General features: G+C 41.8%; 1 protein-coding gene across 2 annotated transcripts in view; it reads left to right on the top strand.

Annotated features, from left to right (window-relative positions):
* Positions 1-20,814, top strand: part of fhod3b (formin homology 2 domain containing 3b) — a 280,074-nt gene that overhangs the window by 166,033 nt on the left and 93,227 nt on the right. For both annotated transcript variants that reach the window (XM_052144662.1, XM_052144663.1), the window contains exon 5: positions 3,805-3,910. In XM_052144662.1, coding sequence (XP_052000622.1) covers positions 3,805-3,910 — 106 coding nt within the window. The remainder of the gene's footprint in view (positions 1-3,804; positions 3,911-20,814) is intronic.

The raw sequence follows: 20,814 nt of genomic DNA, 5'->3' as shown, positions 1-20,814 counted from the left end.
ATATTTTAAGTATTGATATAGTGCAAATTATGTTGTTGTGTTAACTACAAAAATATTTAAGCTGTACATTTTAGACAATTGGAGATGGTTGGTTCACTGATTTAAAAAAAATGAATTCACACCTCAAGGTGGTAGCGTGGTGATGTGGTCTTGACTGCTTCCCTTAGGATGAATATGAACTTTAAATAATTCAACAATCAGAGTCCGCATATATACTGTAGTTCCCTATCTGTCACTCACTCGACATTGTGTCGATGAAGTGACACTAGTGGTCACTCTTGAGAGCCCGATACACCTCTGATATTTGATAAAAGGCCAGTGGGAATGTGCATGTGGTATTTGCATGCCATTCCACCAAACATACGGGTATAAAGGAGCTGGTGTGCAAACCGTTCATTCAGATTTTCTCTTCGGAGCCGAACGGTCGATATTCATTGAGCTGAATTCCCACGGCTTTCCATTCACCTCTGCTGGATTCTGATGGTGCATTACAGCGGCTTCTCCCCCCTCTGCACTGGTGCACTGCATAAATCACCCCTGGGTGCTTCGGCTGTACATAAAACAGTATATTCTAAAAGAGTATAAATCCTAAAAGAGTATATTCTAAAAGAGTGGCACACACAGAAATGTCTTTTTAAAGATGCCTATCCACTTGTGTGTTATTCATGGTTGCGGTCATTATCTCTCGCCTTCTGATGGCTACGATCGCTGTCTTTCACGTCTGGTCACTGCCCACACTGAGACATAGTTTGTAGATGGGTCATGTTCTCAGTGCGAGAACATGACCATGGCAACGTTGCGGTCATGGCCGTGGCTTGCCTTCGTAAGAAAGCAAGCCACCGCAGCGGCTCCCTGCCTCGGCCCTTCTACCTACGGGTATGATGCAGCCTGGCTAGCACTGGGGGAGATTTAGGGACCTCAGTGGGACCACCTCCGCCGGGCATTCCCCCACGGACCTCCCATTCCCCATCATGCTCGTTTGCCCCGATCTGGTTTCCGGAGGAGTCTGCCAGCTCATCTCAGGGTGAGTTCAACATCTTGTTTGGACCCCGCGAAGGGGAAGAGTTCTCGATTGCAGCATCGGAGACCGGGCTCGTCCAGCCGGGCGCGGAAGCCTCGGCAGGGCTTCCCCCCTCGGGTACAGTCGCCCAGTCACAGGCTGACACTGAAATGACAGACCTGCTTTCCTGGGCAGCTCTCCCCTGAACCTTCTCGATGATTGGTTCCTGGGCCTGCAGCATGCCCCACCACAGTTCCTTTCATCTCGGAAGTGCACGAGGAGCTGACAAGGTCGTGGGACTCACATTTTACTGCCCGGTCACGATCTTTCAGCTCCCCGTCCTCACTACCCTCGATGGTGGGGCGGACAAAGGGTATTCGGTGTTTCCCCCAGTGGATAAGGTGCCTGCGGTGCACCTATGCCCGCAGAGCACCGCCATCTGGCGCGGGCGCCCAAAGCTCCTGTCTAATGCCTCTAGGTTGTCCCTGACGGCCAAAGCCTATGGTGCCGCTGGACAAGCCGCCTCCACCCTGCACGCCATGGCTCTACTACAAGTCCCCAGGGCATTAAAAGAACTGCACAAGGGTGGTTCTTCCCGGGATTGATGCAGGAACTGCGCTCAGCGACCGACCTTGCCCTCGCGGTCTCTCTGGTGAGTGATGTCCACCTTGTTATTCCAGGAGTGCCAACTTTGGCTCAACCTGGTCGAGATGAGAGAGGCCGACATGGCACGGTTTCTTGATGCCCCCATTTCCCAGGTTGGCCTGTTCGGCGACACCGTCAAGGACTTTGCCCAGCAGTTCTAGACAGTGAAGCAGCAGACAGAGGCTATCCAACACATCCTACCCCGGCGTGGCTCAAGATCCTGCACCCCATCTGCTCATTGCCAAGGGCGTCCCCCTGTGATGTCTGCACCGGCTCCACTGTAGCCTGCCCCTTGGCGATGAGCAGATGGGGTGCGGGATCTTGAAAATACAACTTATGACAGAGTTCAGCAATCAATAAAATGACTGCTTATACATAAAGTTCTCAAGTGATTCATACTGTATAATTTAGATGAAAATTCAGGGGGATTAGAAGGATTTCAATTACTGGAATAGGTGTCAAGCCCACCGCAGGAATCAGATACCACCTGTGTCACGGCCGGGCGCCCAGAACCAAAGGAAGGCTTCAAAGCGCCCCTGAGACGGGCGACCCAGGGACGAGGAGACACACTATTCCGACCCCTAGTTTCACTATATCGGCACAACGTTGAGTGAGTTACAGAGGGGAACAAGACAAAAATACTGAGTATGAACTTCTTTTGCAGTGTGATTTAAGGTTACTGTCCTTGTGTGGACCAAATGATGGTGAAAACCTGACCCACACACATATACCGAGCCAGGCCTTGGACAGAATTCCAGTTGACCTATTCCAGTAATTGAAATCCTTCTAATCCCCCTGAATTTTCATCTTAATTATACAGTATGAATCACTTGAGAAGTTTATGTATGAGCAGTCATTTGATTGATTGCTGAACTCTGTCATAAGTTGTATTTTCAAGATCCCGCACCCCGTCTGCTCATCACCAAGGGCGTTCCCCTGTGGTGACTGCACCGGCTCCACTGTAGCCTGCCCCTGTGGTCCCGCCCCGGCGACAAGCCCACCGCAGGAATCAGATACCACCTGTGTCACGGCCGGACGCCAAGAACCAGAGGAAGGCTTCGAAGCGCCCCTGAGACGGGCTACCCAGGGACGAGGAGACACACTATTAGTGGGTCTCCAGGTGTTTCATGGTTACGACGGACGCCACCGAGACGAGAAAAAAAAAAGAGGAAAAGAGGCCACGACTGGGATAGCCTGTCTTTATTTTTTGGGCTGTTGACTTGTCTCCGAAGGGCCGTTCGACACTTATAACAGCATTGGGGAAGGTTACATGTCGGCCTGGTACGCTGGCTACGAGGCACACAGTAGTCCGTCTCCCACCGACAGTTCATGTAACACAGTTCAGCTAGTTTTTGCATTTTGTATAGGGATCCCTAGTGTCACTTCATCGACACAACGTCGAGTGAGTGACAGATAAGGAATATCCTGGTTACTTCCGTAATCATCATTCTCTGATAGAGGGAATGAGACGTTGTGTCCCTCCTGCCACAATGCTGGCCTCTCTCTCGGCTCCTCAGCACAAAACCTGAATGAGATGTTCGCATGCCAGCTCCTTTATACCTGTATGTTCGGGGGAGTGGCATGCAAATACCACTCGCCAATTCCCACTGGCCATTTATCAAAGATCAGAGGTGTTTGGGGCTTCCAAGAGCGACCCCTAGTTTCACTATATCGGCACAAGGTTGAGTGAGTTACAGAGGAGAACAAGACAAAAATACTGAGTATGAACTTCTTTTGCAGTGTGATTTAAGGTTTTACTGTCCTTGTGTGGACCAAATGATGGTGAAATCCTGACCCACACACATGTATACCGAGTCAGGCCTTGAACAGAATTCCAGTTGACCTATTCCAGTAATTGAAATCCTTCTAATCCCCCTGAATTTTCATCTAAATTATACAGTATGAATCACTTGAGAACTTTATGTATGAGCAGTCATTTGATTGATTGCCTAACTCTGTCATAAGTTGTATTTTCAATGCTGTCGTCCATTTTTTTTATATTTTTCATATGCAGTAAAATGCATTTATGCAGACATGGGCATACCTGTTGCCATACATTCCATATTACATACACTGTAATAGTCACTGTGTATCTTCTGGGTTTGTCTGGTATACTGGTGCAGTGTTACGAGTTTCAGCTGTCTGTGTTTCTCCTGCAGGATGATAAAGATCTGGTGCATGAGTTTGTGATGGCTGAGGGACTCATGTGTCTTATTAAAGTGGGAACCGAGGCTGACCAAAACTACCAGAACTACATCCTTAGAGGTACAGCTCTTCTACAGTTGACAAATAACTTTACATATTATGTTACACCATAAAACATATTCTAAAATATCCAAGCATAGATAACTCTAAAATAACAGCACTATAGCACTATGCATTGCTATTATGACTACAATACACTATAACATGTGATATGCATGTTCAACATCTATGGTCTATAAAATAGTAGGGAGTCCATGGTATTTAAAAAAAATAATTTCTGTATATTTTAGGTTTTATATTTAAACGTGGTCCATTGACTTATGATCTGTTTAAGCATTATTGAAGGTCATAATGCTTGTTAATGCTTAAATGTTATTAATTAAAATTATTATATTAATTATTATAAGTGTTATCGAGAAAAAAATATAGCTATTTTAAATTGGGTATCCCTGGGTTTGCTAGGTGAGGGTTGGGGGGTTGGTAAAGTTTGAATATCCCTAGGTTGTCATATACCTTATTCATTAAACCTACCAAACCTTCTGAATATATCAGAGCATTTTGACCCCTATATATTTTATTATGACTATTCTTCATCTTAGTCACATTATGCATTTATATGGTAACTACCATAAAAATATATGATAACGTACCATGCCAACCAAAGCCACATTGCAAGGAGTTAAATCGCAAAAGCACAATAAATGTTAAGCTTGGGCACAAAACATTTTCTACCCAGCAGCATTAATTGGCAATAAAGCATCAAAATGTCTTCTTTTCCTCAGAGGGAGGGGAAGCAGGGGGGTTGTTGAAATTAATTTTGTGATCTGCAACATCCTGCCGGGCTGTTTTATTTGACGCTTAATATGTGAGCCCTGCCCTCTCGCAGCGGGCTGTGAAATGTGGGTGACCTCTCAGGCAGGGTCTCCAGTCCCCATAAGACCTTGCAACCGGCTTCCTTCCTCCCGCGGCAGAGGAAGCTCATTGCAGCCTACTAGACCTGACTTTTTACCTCATATGCATAGGGAGAATAAATTAGCCAAGCCATTTGTGAATAGCAATTATTGGGGTCAGTGAACTGCATTCATTATGGTGCATTTCTCAGCCTGGTTTGTTTGTGTATGTGTACATGAGTGGCTGCAGTATATATGGGTATTTGAAGTGTATTTGTGTGAGTTTAAATGTATGTTTATGCTTGAGAGCATCAGCTTTCCTCCACAAACAGGTTGTTTTGTGCTTGTGGTTGTGGCCATGTGTGTATACATATATGTATGCAAATACACAAAGGCAGAACATTATATTATAATTGTGTGACACTGTATTTATGCACTTTTACTTATGTAACTGCTTAAGTACATTACATTTACACATACACATACACATACACATACTCACTTAGTAGACTGTAAAGGGATTAATGGAAAGAGGCGAGAACCGGCTTGACAATGTAAATAATAGTTTCATGAAAAACTGAACCAAAAGACACAAACACACGGGTGTCGGGCAGCTGTCTGTAAATCTCTCTCTCTCTGTCGCACTGCCATCTCCAGTCGGCCCTTATCCCTCGCTGGCTAATCAGCCCAATTAGGGGCCGTGTGTGCGGAATCATGACCTGGCCCCACCCTCCGTCCTGCCACATAGACATAACACATCTACTAAGGTAGATGCTTTTTTTATCAAAGTGATTAAAAATGTCATACTGTGGGGTCCAAATGTCTGAGACCACATTGCAAATCTGAGATTTGTTATTCCAATTATTATCATTCAAACTTGAAAAAAAGCAAAACTTTTGGATTTTGAAGAAAAGTTATAATAGAAAATGGTCTGTTTCATATCATACGCTATTTTAAGATCACTAATCAAATGTAAACAAATTTGAAGTTGACCATGTTAACTATGTACAAAAGGTCAGATTTCCTTGCTTTTTAAACTGAAGCACACAAGATGCTCTTTTGGACTTTTTTAATTCATGCTTAGATAACATGGATCATCAGGTTTTACACAAACATGTGGAGTCTGTGCCATTTCGGGTGCATGCTGTCATGCATGCAATGGTCATGTGTGGTTTTACAGTACAAGTGTGATTTCTTTACTGAGCATGCTTGTTTATAGTCAAAGCTACTGGGTTAACTAGGTCTGGGTTCTCTGGGACAGAGGGCAGGCACCTAAACACTAAATCCACATGCTGATACTGACCAGCAGTCTGTATGATTGATGGTCTGTCCACAATGACAGCGGCTTTCTGTTTCTGGAGCACAAAAGTAAAGCTGCACATTACTCCCAATAGAATAATATTTCAGCTATCCCAAGATGGAAATATATTTTGTGGAATAACATTAGAAAGGCCAACTAGTACAACACTCATGCTGTATGGTTCTATTACACTTAATATAGCCTCTCAATTTAATTTACATAAATTAAAATAAATAATGGATTGACACATTATCATATTAGCTGCATCCCACATTCTGCTGCATTATTTTACGTTTACATCATCACTAAGTGGTTTGAGTAGTATGTTCACTCGATTATGTATTTCTTCAACCAAAATAACAAAGTGTAGAATATTGGAAACTTAATAGACTCAATTTAGGGTTGTCAGGCCCCAATTCTATTAATGTGGCAACTACTAAAACGTCCATGAAGACAGCACCTTGCAAATGTGAGTTAAACACTTTACCATCCCCCCACATGGTCAATGTAAACATTATTCAATATATAAATGTTTGACTGAGGTTGGCTAGCGTGCTAAAGCTAGTGGCAACACATCGAATGCGTTGGAAACGTCACTTCCATCAGCAGAAAAACAGCAAATGCTTCTCGACAGTAAAAAAAAACATTACATTTAAGACCCTACCTCACTTCAAATTCTAAATACACAAGGTGGCCGAGTAAACAGTGTATAGTGCATAGTTTAAGACACAGCTATTGAGATGTGCATTGTTTTGTTTTAAAATCTTGTGCATGTTTTTTATTTTTTATTTGTCCAAAAATCGAGACTTTTTGTGAATAGGCATTTACTCTGAGAAAGCAGCTCTGTCACTGTATTCATGGAGCAGTATAGTGGCTTTGAGGATGTGGTTCAAGTGTATTATAGAGTGAGGTAGGTAGAAACATAAGTGCTAAGTAGACTGACAGTACAGATCCAGTATTTCAAAGTCTGAGTCTGACTGAATGTGGTTTATTTCTTTTTAGACACAGTAACTTGTATGTGCTGAACTTTCATTTCTACATTTAACATTCTAGTTTCCACACCCAGATGATTCATTCTGCAGCTATGCTTTTATAGCCTCTCAGTCCCAACACACCTTTGGGTAACAAGATGCCAGAATTATCTCAAACTTGTTGAGTCAGTGTTGTAGTTGAGACTAGCTTGAGAACTGGCCGATCAACCCTGGGGGCTTCAGCAGCTAAAAGAGTATATTCTTCCTACTAAAAGAGTATGTTTTCTATCAAAAAGAGTGGCACTGCCATAGCATCTTTTTAAAGATGCTTTTCTGTCTGTGTATAATTCCTGGTTGCGGTCATTATCTCTCCACTTCAGATGGCCATGATCGCTGTCTCAGCACTAGTTAGCACAGGGGGCGATTTGAGGACCTCAATGGGAGCTTCTCCACTGGGAAACCCCCCACAGACCTCACATTTCCCAGCATGCTCGTTTACCCCAGTCGAGTTCTGCGATGAGACCACCGGCTCGTCTCAGGGAGAGTTCGCAATCTCATTCAGGGCTTGCAAAGAGGATGAGCTCTCGATCGCAGCACTGGAGAGCGGGCTTGTCCAGTCTAACACTGAGGATGCGACTGGGCTCCCACCCTCGAGTGCAGTCGCCCAGTCGCAGGCTGACGTGGAGCTGGAGGCCATGCTTGCCCGGGTGGCTGCGAGCATCGGGCTGGAGTGGAACACTCCACTCCCCCCTGAACCCTCGCAGCTCGACGATTGGTTCCTGGGCCACGTCAGCAGCATTCACATTACCTCAAGGAAGGCAGAGAATGCTGCTGCCTTGCTCTCGGAGATCGCGTCCCTTCTATGGAAGGATGCGATAGAGCCTGTCCCTCCAGCCAGGATGAAGAAAGGATTTTACAGCCCCTTCTTCATTGTACTGAAGAAAGGCGGTGGGTTGCCTATCTTGGACCTGCGAGTACTGAACAAGGCCTTGCACAGACTCCTGTTCATGATGCTGACGCAAAAAAGGCATTTTAGCGAGCATACTTGGAAAGATTTGGATATGGCTTTGTTAAAGCTATAAAAATGTATAATGACATCCAGTACTATTTGAGTAATAATTAACCATTTTCTTGTTTGGTGTCAGTAAATAGGTGCTTGAGCCTTACTGATGGGGCTGTGGGGGTACACAGGACAAAAAATGGTTGGGAAATACTGCCCTTAAGGTTTGTTATTCATCGTTTTTATTTACAACTAAATCAGTTTCAATATAAAACACACAGCTGAAATAAAATATGAGGTTTACAAAGGTAATTTAGCTGCATTCTCCTATTGTGACCTTATTTCAATGTGTTTACTTGCAATCAGCGCTTGTGCCCTAGTTATAGGTTTGAACCCACATTGACACAAACAAAGGAGTTGAACAGAACAGCAAATGCCAAACTTTCATCTGAGACAAAAGAGAGAGATAGAGATCAAAACGATGATGATGACAAGCTGTTTTGCTGGCTGTTTTGCTGGCTGTTTCCTAAATGATAGCACCACACATATCAAACCCACACACTTATTTACACTTTAGCTTTCCAATGACTTTTTTTGTCTCTGTGTCTGGTGTTTTGTGTGAGTGTGTGTTTGTTTGTTTGGAACGGGTTGCTCCGGCTGTGGGAAAGAACTGCTGTTGAAGGCTCTCTCTGGAACATGGCTGTAACCTGGCTCACTGTTGACCTAGATTCTCACGGCTAGCAGAAGAAATGTGTTGTGTTTTTTTTTCCTTCCAGTGTTCTTTTGGAGAGCATGCACATATGCACTCTTTCAAAGCCACAAATTACCTTTAGACCAGGGGCATTTACATAGAGGAAGCAGAGCAGGCAATGCCTCTTTAAAAAGAAAAATGTATGAGAAAATAATCAACAGCGCAAAAATAAATCAAAAAAATTGTACAAAATTTGTGATCATATAGTGAATAAACCACATTTGTTTCCTTAGTGACCCTGTCCAACAGTGACCAGCAGTTAAATCTGCCCTATAAAGACAAAATGCGGTTGACATTTCATCAAAATTTAGGTATGACTATAATTACAATGACTTGATCTGTCCTGTGAAATACTGGTACAGCATCTCTTATGCCTCCCTTGATCTCATTGCATTATCATTGAGGTCCAAAATCATGCCTTGAATGTGAGTGAGGTTATTGCGAAATACAGGAGAAAAGTCTTGTGCAATGCCTTTAACCTTTCAATCCAACAATGGCTGCCTATTATGTTTGCAACCAGTCCACAAATGGAACTGAATGGGTCAAACTAGAAGAAATGGAAGGGCAAATTATGGAGTTTACAACTCACTCTCTCTGACATCACGCTGACTTGCTTTTTGATAGTCTCAAGTGTAAGATATATATTGTTCCATATGCCAGAAGCTGTAGGGAAATCAAATGGAAATGGTTAAAATAAATTCAAACTAAAATACACAGAAGATGCACAAATACAGCACATGCAAACATACAGTACATGTGTCTATGCAGATCCACATATTTATTTGGAGAATGTCATATATATCATGGTGAGGTTAGGCTGATCCTCTGATGGGCTACTCTGCTTTGAGCACCTGTGGGATTGCTGATAGGAATACTAGAGCTCTGAGATTGCTGCACCATCCCTCCAAGCTAAACACATGAAAAAGTTTGTTCAGTACCATGGTTTAAATCTGGGTTTACATCTTCCCTCTCAACACAGTCTGTGTTCTGTCCAGCACCGTTTGCATGCTTATGATACAATTTCACTCTGTCTAAATCAAGGCAGTGAGGCCGCCGAGTTGATTAAACTTTATAGATTTACACATCAGACTGAACGTAAATTGCTAGCCATGTCAATGTGTCCACAATCTAAACTTTATAAAGGTAGTAATTACATAAATTAGTATAAGTATATTATTGTTTGTAAGTAGTAATTTCATAAAACAAAGGGAGTGATTAATGTGTCTCACAGTGGTTAAACTGGATTATTGGAGGTGGGGGAACGCAACAATGTGGTAGTGATTCTGAAGCCTTAGGTAATGAATTACATGACTACTCTCCTAATTTCCCCAAAAGCCTAATTACCTACACTCACTGAGCACTTTATTAGGAACACTATGGTCCTACTAAAGTGCCCGATGTGGTCTTCTGCTGTTGTAGCCCATAGTCTTCAAGGTTCAACGTGTTGTGTGTTCTAAAATTCTATTCTGCTTACTACAACTGTACAGAGTTGTTTCTGTCAGCTCGAACCAGTCTTATCATTCTTTGGTTGATGTTCAGTTGATGTTTTTTTGTTTTTTGTACCATTCTAAGTAAACTCTAAGAGACTGTTGTGCATCAAAATCCCAGGACATCATCAGTTAAAGAAATACCCAAACTAGCCCGTCTGACATGCCACGGTCGAAATCAACACATTTGTTCCCCATTCTGATGGTTAATGTGAACATTAACTGAAGCTCCTAACCCGTATCTGCATGATTATATGTATTGCACTGCTGCCACATGATTGGCTGATTAGATAATTGCATGAATAATTAGGTCTACAGGTTTTCCTAATAAAGGTCTTAGTGTATGTTGAAAACCTTTTTTGACAGTAAAATAATATGCAGATATTTCCTAAAAAGAAAGAAAAGAAAGAATAAAAAGTTACATTATAATTTAAATATACACATATCAGTTAAACCTATATAGTATTTCTTAAGGATAAGGATAGCACTGCATAAGGATCCTTGTATGATTCATTCTTTTATCATGTCTTGCAAAATTGCTACTTCATATTAGTATTATGGGAATGGTGGTGGGTTTGGTTGCATTTAATTTTGTGATTTTGCTGGAAAAGAGAATGGGCTGCAGAACAAGGAGGAGTACATGTTTGAGAGAGGGAGCCAACTCTCTGTGAATTATATATTTTCTTTTAGTACACTCACTAAATGGAGACTGAATATATATACTGGATCAAACAAAAACTAAAATCAAACAAAAACTAGATTGGAGCATACTGGAAAGAAAATGGATTGACAAGCAAACTTCCGGTAATGCCACTCTGGATGATTTTGGCCTAATTTACATTTACATTTACATTTATGCATTTGGCAGACTCTTTTATCCAAAGCGACTTACAGAGCCCTTATTACAGGGACAATCCCCCGGAAGCAACCTGGAGTTAAGTGACTTGCTCAAAGACACAATGGTGGTGGCTGTGGGGATCGAACCAGCAACCTTCTGATTACCAGATTACCAGTTATGTGCTTTAGACCACTACACCACCACCACTAATTTAACACCTGGTCTCCCTCAGTTTAAATTCACTGTTTGATAATGGTTTTAAACTTCAGAACTTCCAGTTCCTATCTAAATACAACCCCCAATACACACACCCTTATCCGTTTAGAGCTCCCTCTGTGAGCTAAGTGAAATTTTGCCCTGTGATGGGGCCCCTCACACCTGTGCCTCCCAGTGGCTGCTTTCCTTTTCTAGACCTGAGGGTGCATTTCCCCCATAACCCCATCACAGTGACTAAGCTTAGGGTCCCGCAACCATCCACCAGATCTCCACCAGAGCAGCAGGTCAGCTCAGTAAACCTCATGAAATGATGGATGAAGCAAAGGTAAAATTAGCAAGAAGACAAAAGAGACTATTTATCACCCAATTTCTGATGATGAAGTGCTGAAGTGCACCAGTAGCCAGTTAACATCACTTGTGACAGGCAGTTTGGAGTTTCTGAAAGTTAGTTCTTCCCTCAAACCACTATCTTTGTGGTTAACAGATGTACTAATTGGTTGCTGTTTTGTGTCCATGTTAAAACTGTTCCGGTAAAATGTTTGATATTTATTTACTTTTAATAATGTGTGTGTGTAAGAGGTGCAGAACCTTTATTATCATCAATTAAAGTTCCCATGAAATTGCTTGTCCAGCAGTTTTCTTTCCTTTATTGATGTATTTCCTATTGAAACCGGTGGCTCTATTTTTGTGACGGTGCTAGGAGCAGACGTCTTATCTCATTTTCGTGAGAACGCTAATTCTAAGTGCAATTTTTGTGGCAGCGCAAAGCCCAAGTGGCCGTGGGTAGGAGTTTTTGGTGTTTTGTTGCATGCTCGCAAACTGTGGGTGTATTGTATGTTAATGAAGTGGTGCAAAGCACAATTGCTAATTTCCTGAGAAATAGGTCATTGCTCTAAGACATTTAAAAAGCACATCTTATCTCAGCGCAAAGTCTAAACTCAGTTTCTGCATTTGCAGTTTGGAGATTCCAGCAGCAGGTGGTATTGAAGTTCATGCCCAAACTCTGAAAATATAGTGGAACATCAAATTATGTCCCTGATATTCAACTAGTACGCAGTTAATGCACAAAAGATTGTAAGCCCATAATTCTATTCCTCTGATTTATTGCTTACAGCCCATTTACACTACCAACTTTTTATGAATGATGGTGCAATAATTGAGAAAAACCTCAGAATGAAATTGCACATGACGCTTTGGGCACACAATTTTGCCTAAACCACTTAGAATTAGCGCTTGCTTGCACGAAAATACAAAAACTTCATGGCCATTGACTAAGCACGTATCACTTATCTCTTAAAAAAGGGAAGTTTGGGTGGGACATATTATAGGCCTCAATAAATTGTGGGATGAGGCCTTTTCATTCTATATAGAATTTGATTGGACAAAAAGTGCCAGCTGAGTCATTAATAGTGAGGTTTGTTTTCCTGGTAGAGAAAAACAGAATTACAAATAATAGCAAAAATGGTTTCCCAAAATACCCCTACCACCGCTTTTACTCCACCTGTTGTTTGCCTTTGTTCGGAAATACAAGTAGCCCCCTTCAGGCTTAAATCATTGGTTGTGAAAGTCAACTTTCAAGGCTTTCTTCTAGTTGTCTCTGCACATTAAACTGGGATAGGAGAAAGTATTTTAAAAGCATAAAAAAACATTACACACTTCACCTTTAACCGCACAATTGCCTTGGGTGTATTTGTTCAGTCACTTTTCTTTTGGGCCCCAAATTAGACCAGTCCTTACAGTGACATGCCTGTTAGTACACTAACATAACTGAGCCTGCTCTGTAGCTTAGAACCTGGGGACAAGAGCAAGACAGAAAGAGAAGGTGAAGAAAAAGATTAATCATCCCTTAGCTCTTGGTGCTTTTAAATCATTGAGAGCCAATGAACTGCTCCCTTACCAGCCCTAAGTCTCCTTCATCCTGTCTCACAGAGCTGTTTATCAAAGAGAGACTGGCTTGAAACACAACACAGAACAAGAGCTACGTTTTTACTCTGGATATGTAATATTAGTTTGCATATTTTATATACATACCTACAATAAAGGGCTGTGTGCTATTTTGAATATTCACAATATATTTGCAATGATTTTGCTAGAGATATAAAATTAATAAGTGGTCTTGTACCATATCACCCTGAAGGGTTTTATTTTGCAATAATGACAGCTGACTGTACATCATTCTAGACATTACATCTAAAATAAATAATGAAATGGACATTAAATATCAATTTCAGTTTAAATTATTTTATTATTTGAGAAGAAAGTGATGAGTGTTCCAGAGAGCAATGTAATGAGAACTGATCCCAAATGCTCCCAGAATTTCTTTCTCTCTGCTGTCTCGCTGACACACACACTTGCAGTCATGTACATTGTGTGGTTATTTGGGGAGGTGGAGGTGTTTATCATGCAGTAGTCCAGACAGGACACTAAGCTCTGGTTCCAGTAGGGAATCTCCAGGACTGGCACGACAGCAGAAACATAACCTGACACCATGTACTCATAATGAGCTCCCAGGAGAAGTGGAGCATACTGTCCATATACACTCACCTACAGCCTTCAATAACCTCTTTTGTGACCCATTTTCCTTGAATTAAACATACCTTTTTTTTATTTAATTACAAGTATTAAGATCTCCTTCTAAAGCCAAGAACTAATACACAATATAGAAAAAGATTAGAGATCTATAACTGTATTGATTTAAGTTTTGTTTGTGTGTTTTTTTTGTTATGATGTAATGAAAGCTGTCATGATTTCATATGATTTTTTTTAATTAATTGTAATTATCATTAATTTAAATATAATGTACTTAAAATAGTGCATATTAACAATTTATGCGTATTACCATATGCACCGATAATACCGAAATACCTCCTAAAAACAAAATATCTTTGCAAATGCTGCTGTCAGCTGTTACTTCAGTAATCATATCTCACCAAACCAGGGCCTGTATTCAGAAATATTTTTATCTTACCACTAGGAGTTCTCCAAAGTGTTCCTAGCTTGACATTTTTGCTTAAAACCTATTCCCAAAACTGCTAAGAGCAAGTTTTAGTAAGGACATCTTAAGATAAAAGTAAGGCGGAGTTGACCTCATTGCTATGGATGACGTCACTTTTATTTGCGCACTCTTTTAAATCACCCTCAGTGATTGGTAGACAGGGAACCACTATTTGTTAGTTAATACAGACAATGATATACAGTATAAACATACACTAGATAGATAGACAAACAGACAGACAGACAGATTTACTTTTAACTTTACACAGCTTCTTAAAAAACTTGGCCCTCATGGCATGAGATACTGAAAGACAGTGAGATGCAAACCAGCAACCAAAAATGTCCATCTTATGCATGTGTATGTAGACCAAGAGTTAATAAAATAGTGCAGACAGAATGCAAGAATGTATCCTGTGTGAACAGCCCCAAAAGGTCCTGATATACTTTTTATGTTATATGTTTTTCTGCATTCCAGACTGGATTGCCCTCGGTCGACCGCGTTGCCTTTCAAAGTATATTCTTTTGACTGCAAGCGAATTTGAATGCTTGAGGCCTGTGCGTGTGTCAAGAAAGTCTGGGCCGTGCGTGGACAGTCTTTATAGATTGTGCTGATGAGGAAATTTGCAATCAACAACACAGACCACCGAAGTATACTTTGAGCTTAAGTCTTACTTAGGACAGATTGAAATACTTTTCAATGACATGGAATTAAGCAATATATTGACTTACAAAGTCACTTTTTGTAATGTCTATTGTCTAATCTTTTCTAATGCCGAGTTTACACTACACGATTTTAAGCCAGATTTTCGCTCACTGACAGTTTTAAGGAGATCACTGACAAAGGCCTGAAATTGTAGGCAAATCAGAGCTCGCTCCCGTGAGCGAGATATCTAGGATGTTAAATATCTGGACCTGTCTGCGATTCCAAATCATGCAATGTGAAATATGTTTTGACTGAATACAACTGCAGCGTTGACCTGCAGCCAACGAGAGAGCACGAAATGGGGTATGGGAAGTTTCAGAGGGAGGAGTCCTGATGTACCAGCAATAGAACATCAACAAGCATGGCTGCGGTATCAAGAAAGTCTCATTGGACTGAAGAAATGGAGGAAAAATTTGTGGAACATTGGCAGGAGCACCAGTGCCTATTTTATGTTTCATCTTTTGGACAGTCAGGTAAGCAAATAGGTAGATTTTTCAGTATGAGGTACTTTTTCATATTATAACCAAGGCAATTAAAAACATACACATGTTCTGAAATACATAACATATGATCATGCATTTGTTTTCATTTCTTGTATCACTTCTCATGTGTACTCTGTTATGAAACGTAATTTGGAGTCCAGGCAGAGTCGTCTGGGATTCGTCAATTGTAAAATGTTTTGTAATATGTTCACCCCTATCGCAGATTCATCGTGTAATTTAAAAACGCTATGACTTCCACGACAAGACAGGTGTGTAATATGAACGGTACCACAATCCAAAGTCTTTGAATGTCATGTAGTGTGTAGGAGGCATCAGTCTTCCCCAATAATGTAATGTCTTTGAATTGTCTTCTTTTGGGGGCTTTTTCTCATCAAATATATACATGTGAATTATTGCGAGTAATCTGATTTATTAATTTGGCATATCATGTAATTTATGCAGTTACATTTTTTCATTGATTTACAGCCATATTTGTAATGCTTGTTTTCAAGCACTGAAAATGTTTGTCATGCATTAGCTGCCAGATGAAAGCTTTCTCAGTTCTCACTTAAGATGGCAAACTCCTTTCCTTTAGAAATTATGACCTCATGAGGTCAATGTCCAAATAAGGGAGGGGATCCCAAACAGTCCAGTTCAGCCCTTGCAGCAGGCCTCCTCTGAGCAGTGTTCAAGGGTTTCCCCCTCTCCCTAAGTTTACAATTACATGGCTAAAGCAGAGACGAAACAAGACCTATAGGGCAGCCACCCAAAAACAGCAAACCACTGCAAACTCTCTACTGCTAACAGAACACGTGGCCAAACGGACTGTGTCAAGGGTCAAAGTATTTTGCACGCTTCTTCCTATGAAATCAAAATTGAGTTTTTTGGCTTTTAATCTATGTCTTTATAGTTATTTTGGCCCTCCTATATGCTATGCTTTGTATACTCCTAATTGAGACAAAACACCCCCTAATACCACATTCCTCTGACTAACAATAGCAAGTTGCAAATCATAGTTCGTGGCCTTGACATAACTAAAGCCTATTGGCTATAGCTAAAATGGGGGACCCTTCGATATGTCCCGCCCAAATTTCCTGTTTCAACCCATAAATATGTCAATACAAGAAAAGAAAAATCGGTTGTCATGTAATTTCACAGGGTCATTTAAAACTCTGAAACAACAGGCTTCCCAATGTTTCACAAGATTTATCCTTCAAAGTATCCATTCTGTCCATTGCCTTGAAGAAAGAAAGAAAAAAAACTTTAACATTCTGCACTTTTCCTTTCGCTTTGTTTGTCAGCCATTTGTGGTTTAGATGGCGTTACGGTGAATCAATAGGAAAATATCAAGAGCATCAAAGTCATTAAAGACTTCCACCATGTTTGTATTATTTTGATGAATAACATGGGTCTAGGTTAATTTTTGTAAAAGGTATTTACCAGATGTGCCTTCTATTTTTACCATTAGACGTAATTACACATAGCCTCTTGCCAAACATGAGGAACATAAAAAGCTGTGTACCGTCAGTGGAAAAAGACTTCCTCTCTTATTCTTTTGTTTTCTTTCAACAAGAGTTTGTTCTAATGATCCTCTAAAGCCATTAGCTTCCTGATTTGATTAAAGAAAGTGTGGTGATTGGAAACATACATTGAAACCAGGAGGGCATATGACACTCTCTTGACTGTGTGTGGCAGCAGGGTATTTGTTAGCATCTGTTAGAGTTTGCTTGCTCTGTTGGGAACACTGTGGATGGCTGCGGGTTAGTGTAATTTGAGTTAAGGGTAGATCCAGAGTTTGGAGATCTGTTGTGGTGTTTAACCGTCATCTGACTTAAGTCCAGCCACACCTGGCTGACCTAAATTTGACAGATATGTTTCAAACAACCAGCACCACAACACACACACTCGCACACAGATATACACATGCACTCCAACATGTGCCTTAGACTTTCCTTAACATTGTGCAAGACACAATGTTAACACATGCTAGAGTTTTCTTAACTTTCACAGTATTTAAGACAACTTTTTCCCTTCAGTTTTACAGAAAATTATTTATTCCTTGCTGAAAAACAGCTTACACAATTATGGCAGCATTTACACACCCTTATTTTCCAAACAATGGAACACAAAAGATGTTTGGCAGAATGTTAGCATTTGTCACTGTTCACATTCATTGTAAAGCAAAAGAGCAGCATCAGCATTATCGTCCTGATGGAGGGAACGAGACGTTGTGTCGATGAAGTGACACTAGCGGTCACTCTTGGGAGCTCGAGACACCTCTGATCTTTGATAAAAGGCCAATGGGATTTGGCGAGTGGTATTTGCATGCCCCGGCCATTTCAGTGGAGATGGACGGCAGGAGGGACACAACGTCTCGTTCCATCCATCAGGGAACGGAGGTTACGGAAGTAACCAGGACGTTCCCTATCTGTCACTCACTCAACGTTGTGTCGATGAAGGGACACTAGGGGTCCCCTACAAAAATGCCACAACTAGCTGAACTGTGTTACGTGAACTGGCGGTGAGAGATGGGCAGACTACTGTGTGCCTCTTAGCCAACGCACCAGGCCGACACGTAACCTCCCCAAACACTGTTATGAGCATCGAAAGGCCCTTCAGGGACAAGTCGACTCCCCCAAAAAAAGAATAGGGGTAGGCTAGCCCAGTCGTGCCTTTTCCCTCCTTTTTTCTTTTTCTCCCCAAAAAGAGTGACAATTTATCCCGAGAGAGGTATTGTGAGTGGAAATACATCACGTGGTTTTGCCGACTATTTTCGTTGGAAGTATGTCATGTGGAGTCCCATGGTAGGTCCTACCCAACGGGGGAAGAGTTTCTACAAACATGGTGACTGAAGACGCAGTTTACCAAAAGGGAAACGATTTAGCGGAAGATTACCTTCTGTGGAACCAGGACATGCGGAGCACCTACCCCAGTATAGGGCTTAGTTAGCACATGTACTGAGCCGGCAGCGAGTTTCTCCGCAAACTCATCTGCCACAGGGCTAGGAGGAAGTCATCCAGGGAACACATCTAGTAAACACTACTGGAAGTCAACAGCGCATGTCTTCAGCTCAGTGGAGGTGAAAGGTGCTATGCGCAGGACTTACCTATTCCTGCTAAGACACGGGACGAAACCGGCTCAGCCCAGAGATTGTAGAACCTCGCAAAGGTGTTGGGTGTTGCCCAGCCCGCTGCTCTGCAAATGTCTGTTAGAGAGGCGCCACTGGTCAGGGCCCAGGAGGATGCCACACTCCTGGGAGAATGGGCTCGTAGCCCTGCTGGAGGCGACCTGCTGGACGTGGTATGCCATAGCTATGGCGTCAATGATCCAGTGGGAAATCCTCTGCTTGGCGACAGCACTTGTCTTTCCGCTGTCCACCAAAGCAGATCCACAAATTTTGTCCCCTGTAGTGTTGATGTCACCTGTTAGTGGCTCGCAGCGACTTGAGGTGCTGCTGACTCCAGAGGATGAGATGGCGGGCGAGTTGTGACATATGACAGGAGCGTAAACCACCTTGACGGTTGATGTATGCCACCGTTGTCATGTTGTCTGTCTGAGCCAACACATGCATGCTTGCCAACACATGGAACCTCCGTAGGGCGAGCAGTATTTCCAATAACTTGAGGCAGTTGATGTGCCAACGTAGCAGTGGGACCGTCCAGGAACCGGCGACTGTGTGCCCGGTCCAAGGGCTGAAGGGGCTTGGCTGTGAGCGGCGCCGCGGGCCCAGGAACCAATCATCAAGCCACGAGGGTTGAGGGGAGAACGGAGGGTTCCACTCTAGCCCGATGCTCGCATATGCCAGGCAAAGAATGTGGCTTCCGCGTCCGACTGGATGAGCCCGCTCTCTGATGCTGCGATCGAAAGCTCATCAGAGAGAAAAAATTAGGAAAAACACTTGGTGACAGAATAATTATGGATTATAATCTGTTTGTTATAGGCAGCTGAGTGTAGTCAATGATGTAAAATAAGAAGCTCATTGGCAGTGTTGGGTAAGTTACTTAAAATAGTACTCCACTAGAAATTGAAAATGTAAAACTGGTGTAAAGCTAGTCAGCCAGTTGGTCTTCATTCTGACTGTTTTCCAAACCCTGCTAAAATCAGCTTGCTGGTTTGAAACTGACAGTTTCGTTTTCTGAAGCATTGCGATTAAAAAGTTTAGTTTACAAGTTAAACTGTCTGAGGAAATATTGTGAAACTAAATATTTCAGTTCACATGCTCTTCAGTTTGGATTTTAATCTCCAGTGTTACAGCACTGGCTGCAACATACAAGAGAACATGACATGAAGCTACCCTTTAACAGATGTTGTTCTGCTTCATCCCTCAACCACTGCCTGAGCCAGCCATAAGCTCCAGCAGAGTCTTTGACCTAGCGATTCATAGCAGCTCTGTGAGTATTCAGTAAAGCATATAATTCAGTAGGGACACAGCTCAAAGGTTTTGATATTGAACATACATTTGCTTTTTCCCCCAAAATTTAGGGAGCTCCCCAAACGAAGGCTTTTCCAAAAGTAAGGCCTCTTAATAATTCTACTTCCCAAGATACAGTCATTTCACTAAATTCTAAGGCAATATTGCATATATCCTTCATGGAGAAGGCAATTCCAGAATGGACTGCAATTAGATCATCGAAAAAATAAATCCAAGATGTCGGGTGAGGTGCGGGAAATGTTGAATATTAATAAAGTTATATTTTGTTCAGTAATGAAAATATCTTATTTTTTTTATTTTACACAATATGTGTGTGTGCTATGTATATATTTTTATGCTTAGAAGAGGATTGTGTCATTAGCTTACCAATATGGTATCAAGAAACTATTCAAATCATTTGAGAATTGTGTCTTCTGTAGCACTATTTTGTGGCCAGTGGAATTGCTGCCTTTGAAGAACTTTCCAAAACAATTACTTACAAGGTTCCATTTCCATTAGGATGCTGCCTTAGGGACATTCACAACTAATGCGCCCTTGCGCTGGCTAAAAAAGATAGATGCAGCACAACGAATGGAGCAGAACATGGGCGGTTTTCAAGTATCAAGTTCTTTTCAACTTGACACGGCATCTAAAAAACATGGTTCTTTTGCGGGAGATGCTGAAAAAGCTGAGAGACGCAGCACAAAGGACAACGATGCCCGTCTAGCAATGGCAAAACAGTGGAAAACAGAGCGCGATGGACACAAATCAGTTTGGTGCAAACGGCCCTTAGGCCATGTACACTAATTAATTTCCATTTGAAAGCTCCTTTTCAGTTGACTAAAATCATCGTTTTTTAAAGTATGCCGTACTAAAGAGTGTTTTTGAAAGTCTCCGTTTTTAGTGTACGAAAACACCACC

The sequence above is a fragment of the Xyrauchen texanus genome, chromosome 15, assembly GCF_025860055.1.
Source record: "Xyrauchen texanus isolate HMW12.3.18 chromosome 15, RBS_HiC_50CHRs, whole genome shotgun sequence".
In the NCBI taxonomy this organism is placed as follows: domain Eukaryota; kingdom Metazoa; phylum Chordata; class Actinopteri; order Cypriniformes; family Catostomidae; genus Xyrauchen; species Xyrauchen texanus.
This window is presented reverse-complemented; position numbering and strand designations above follow the sequence as displayed.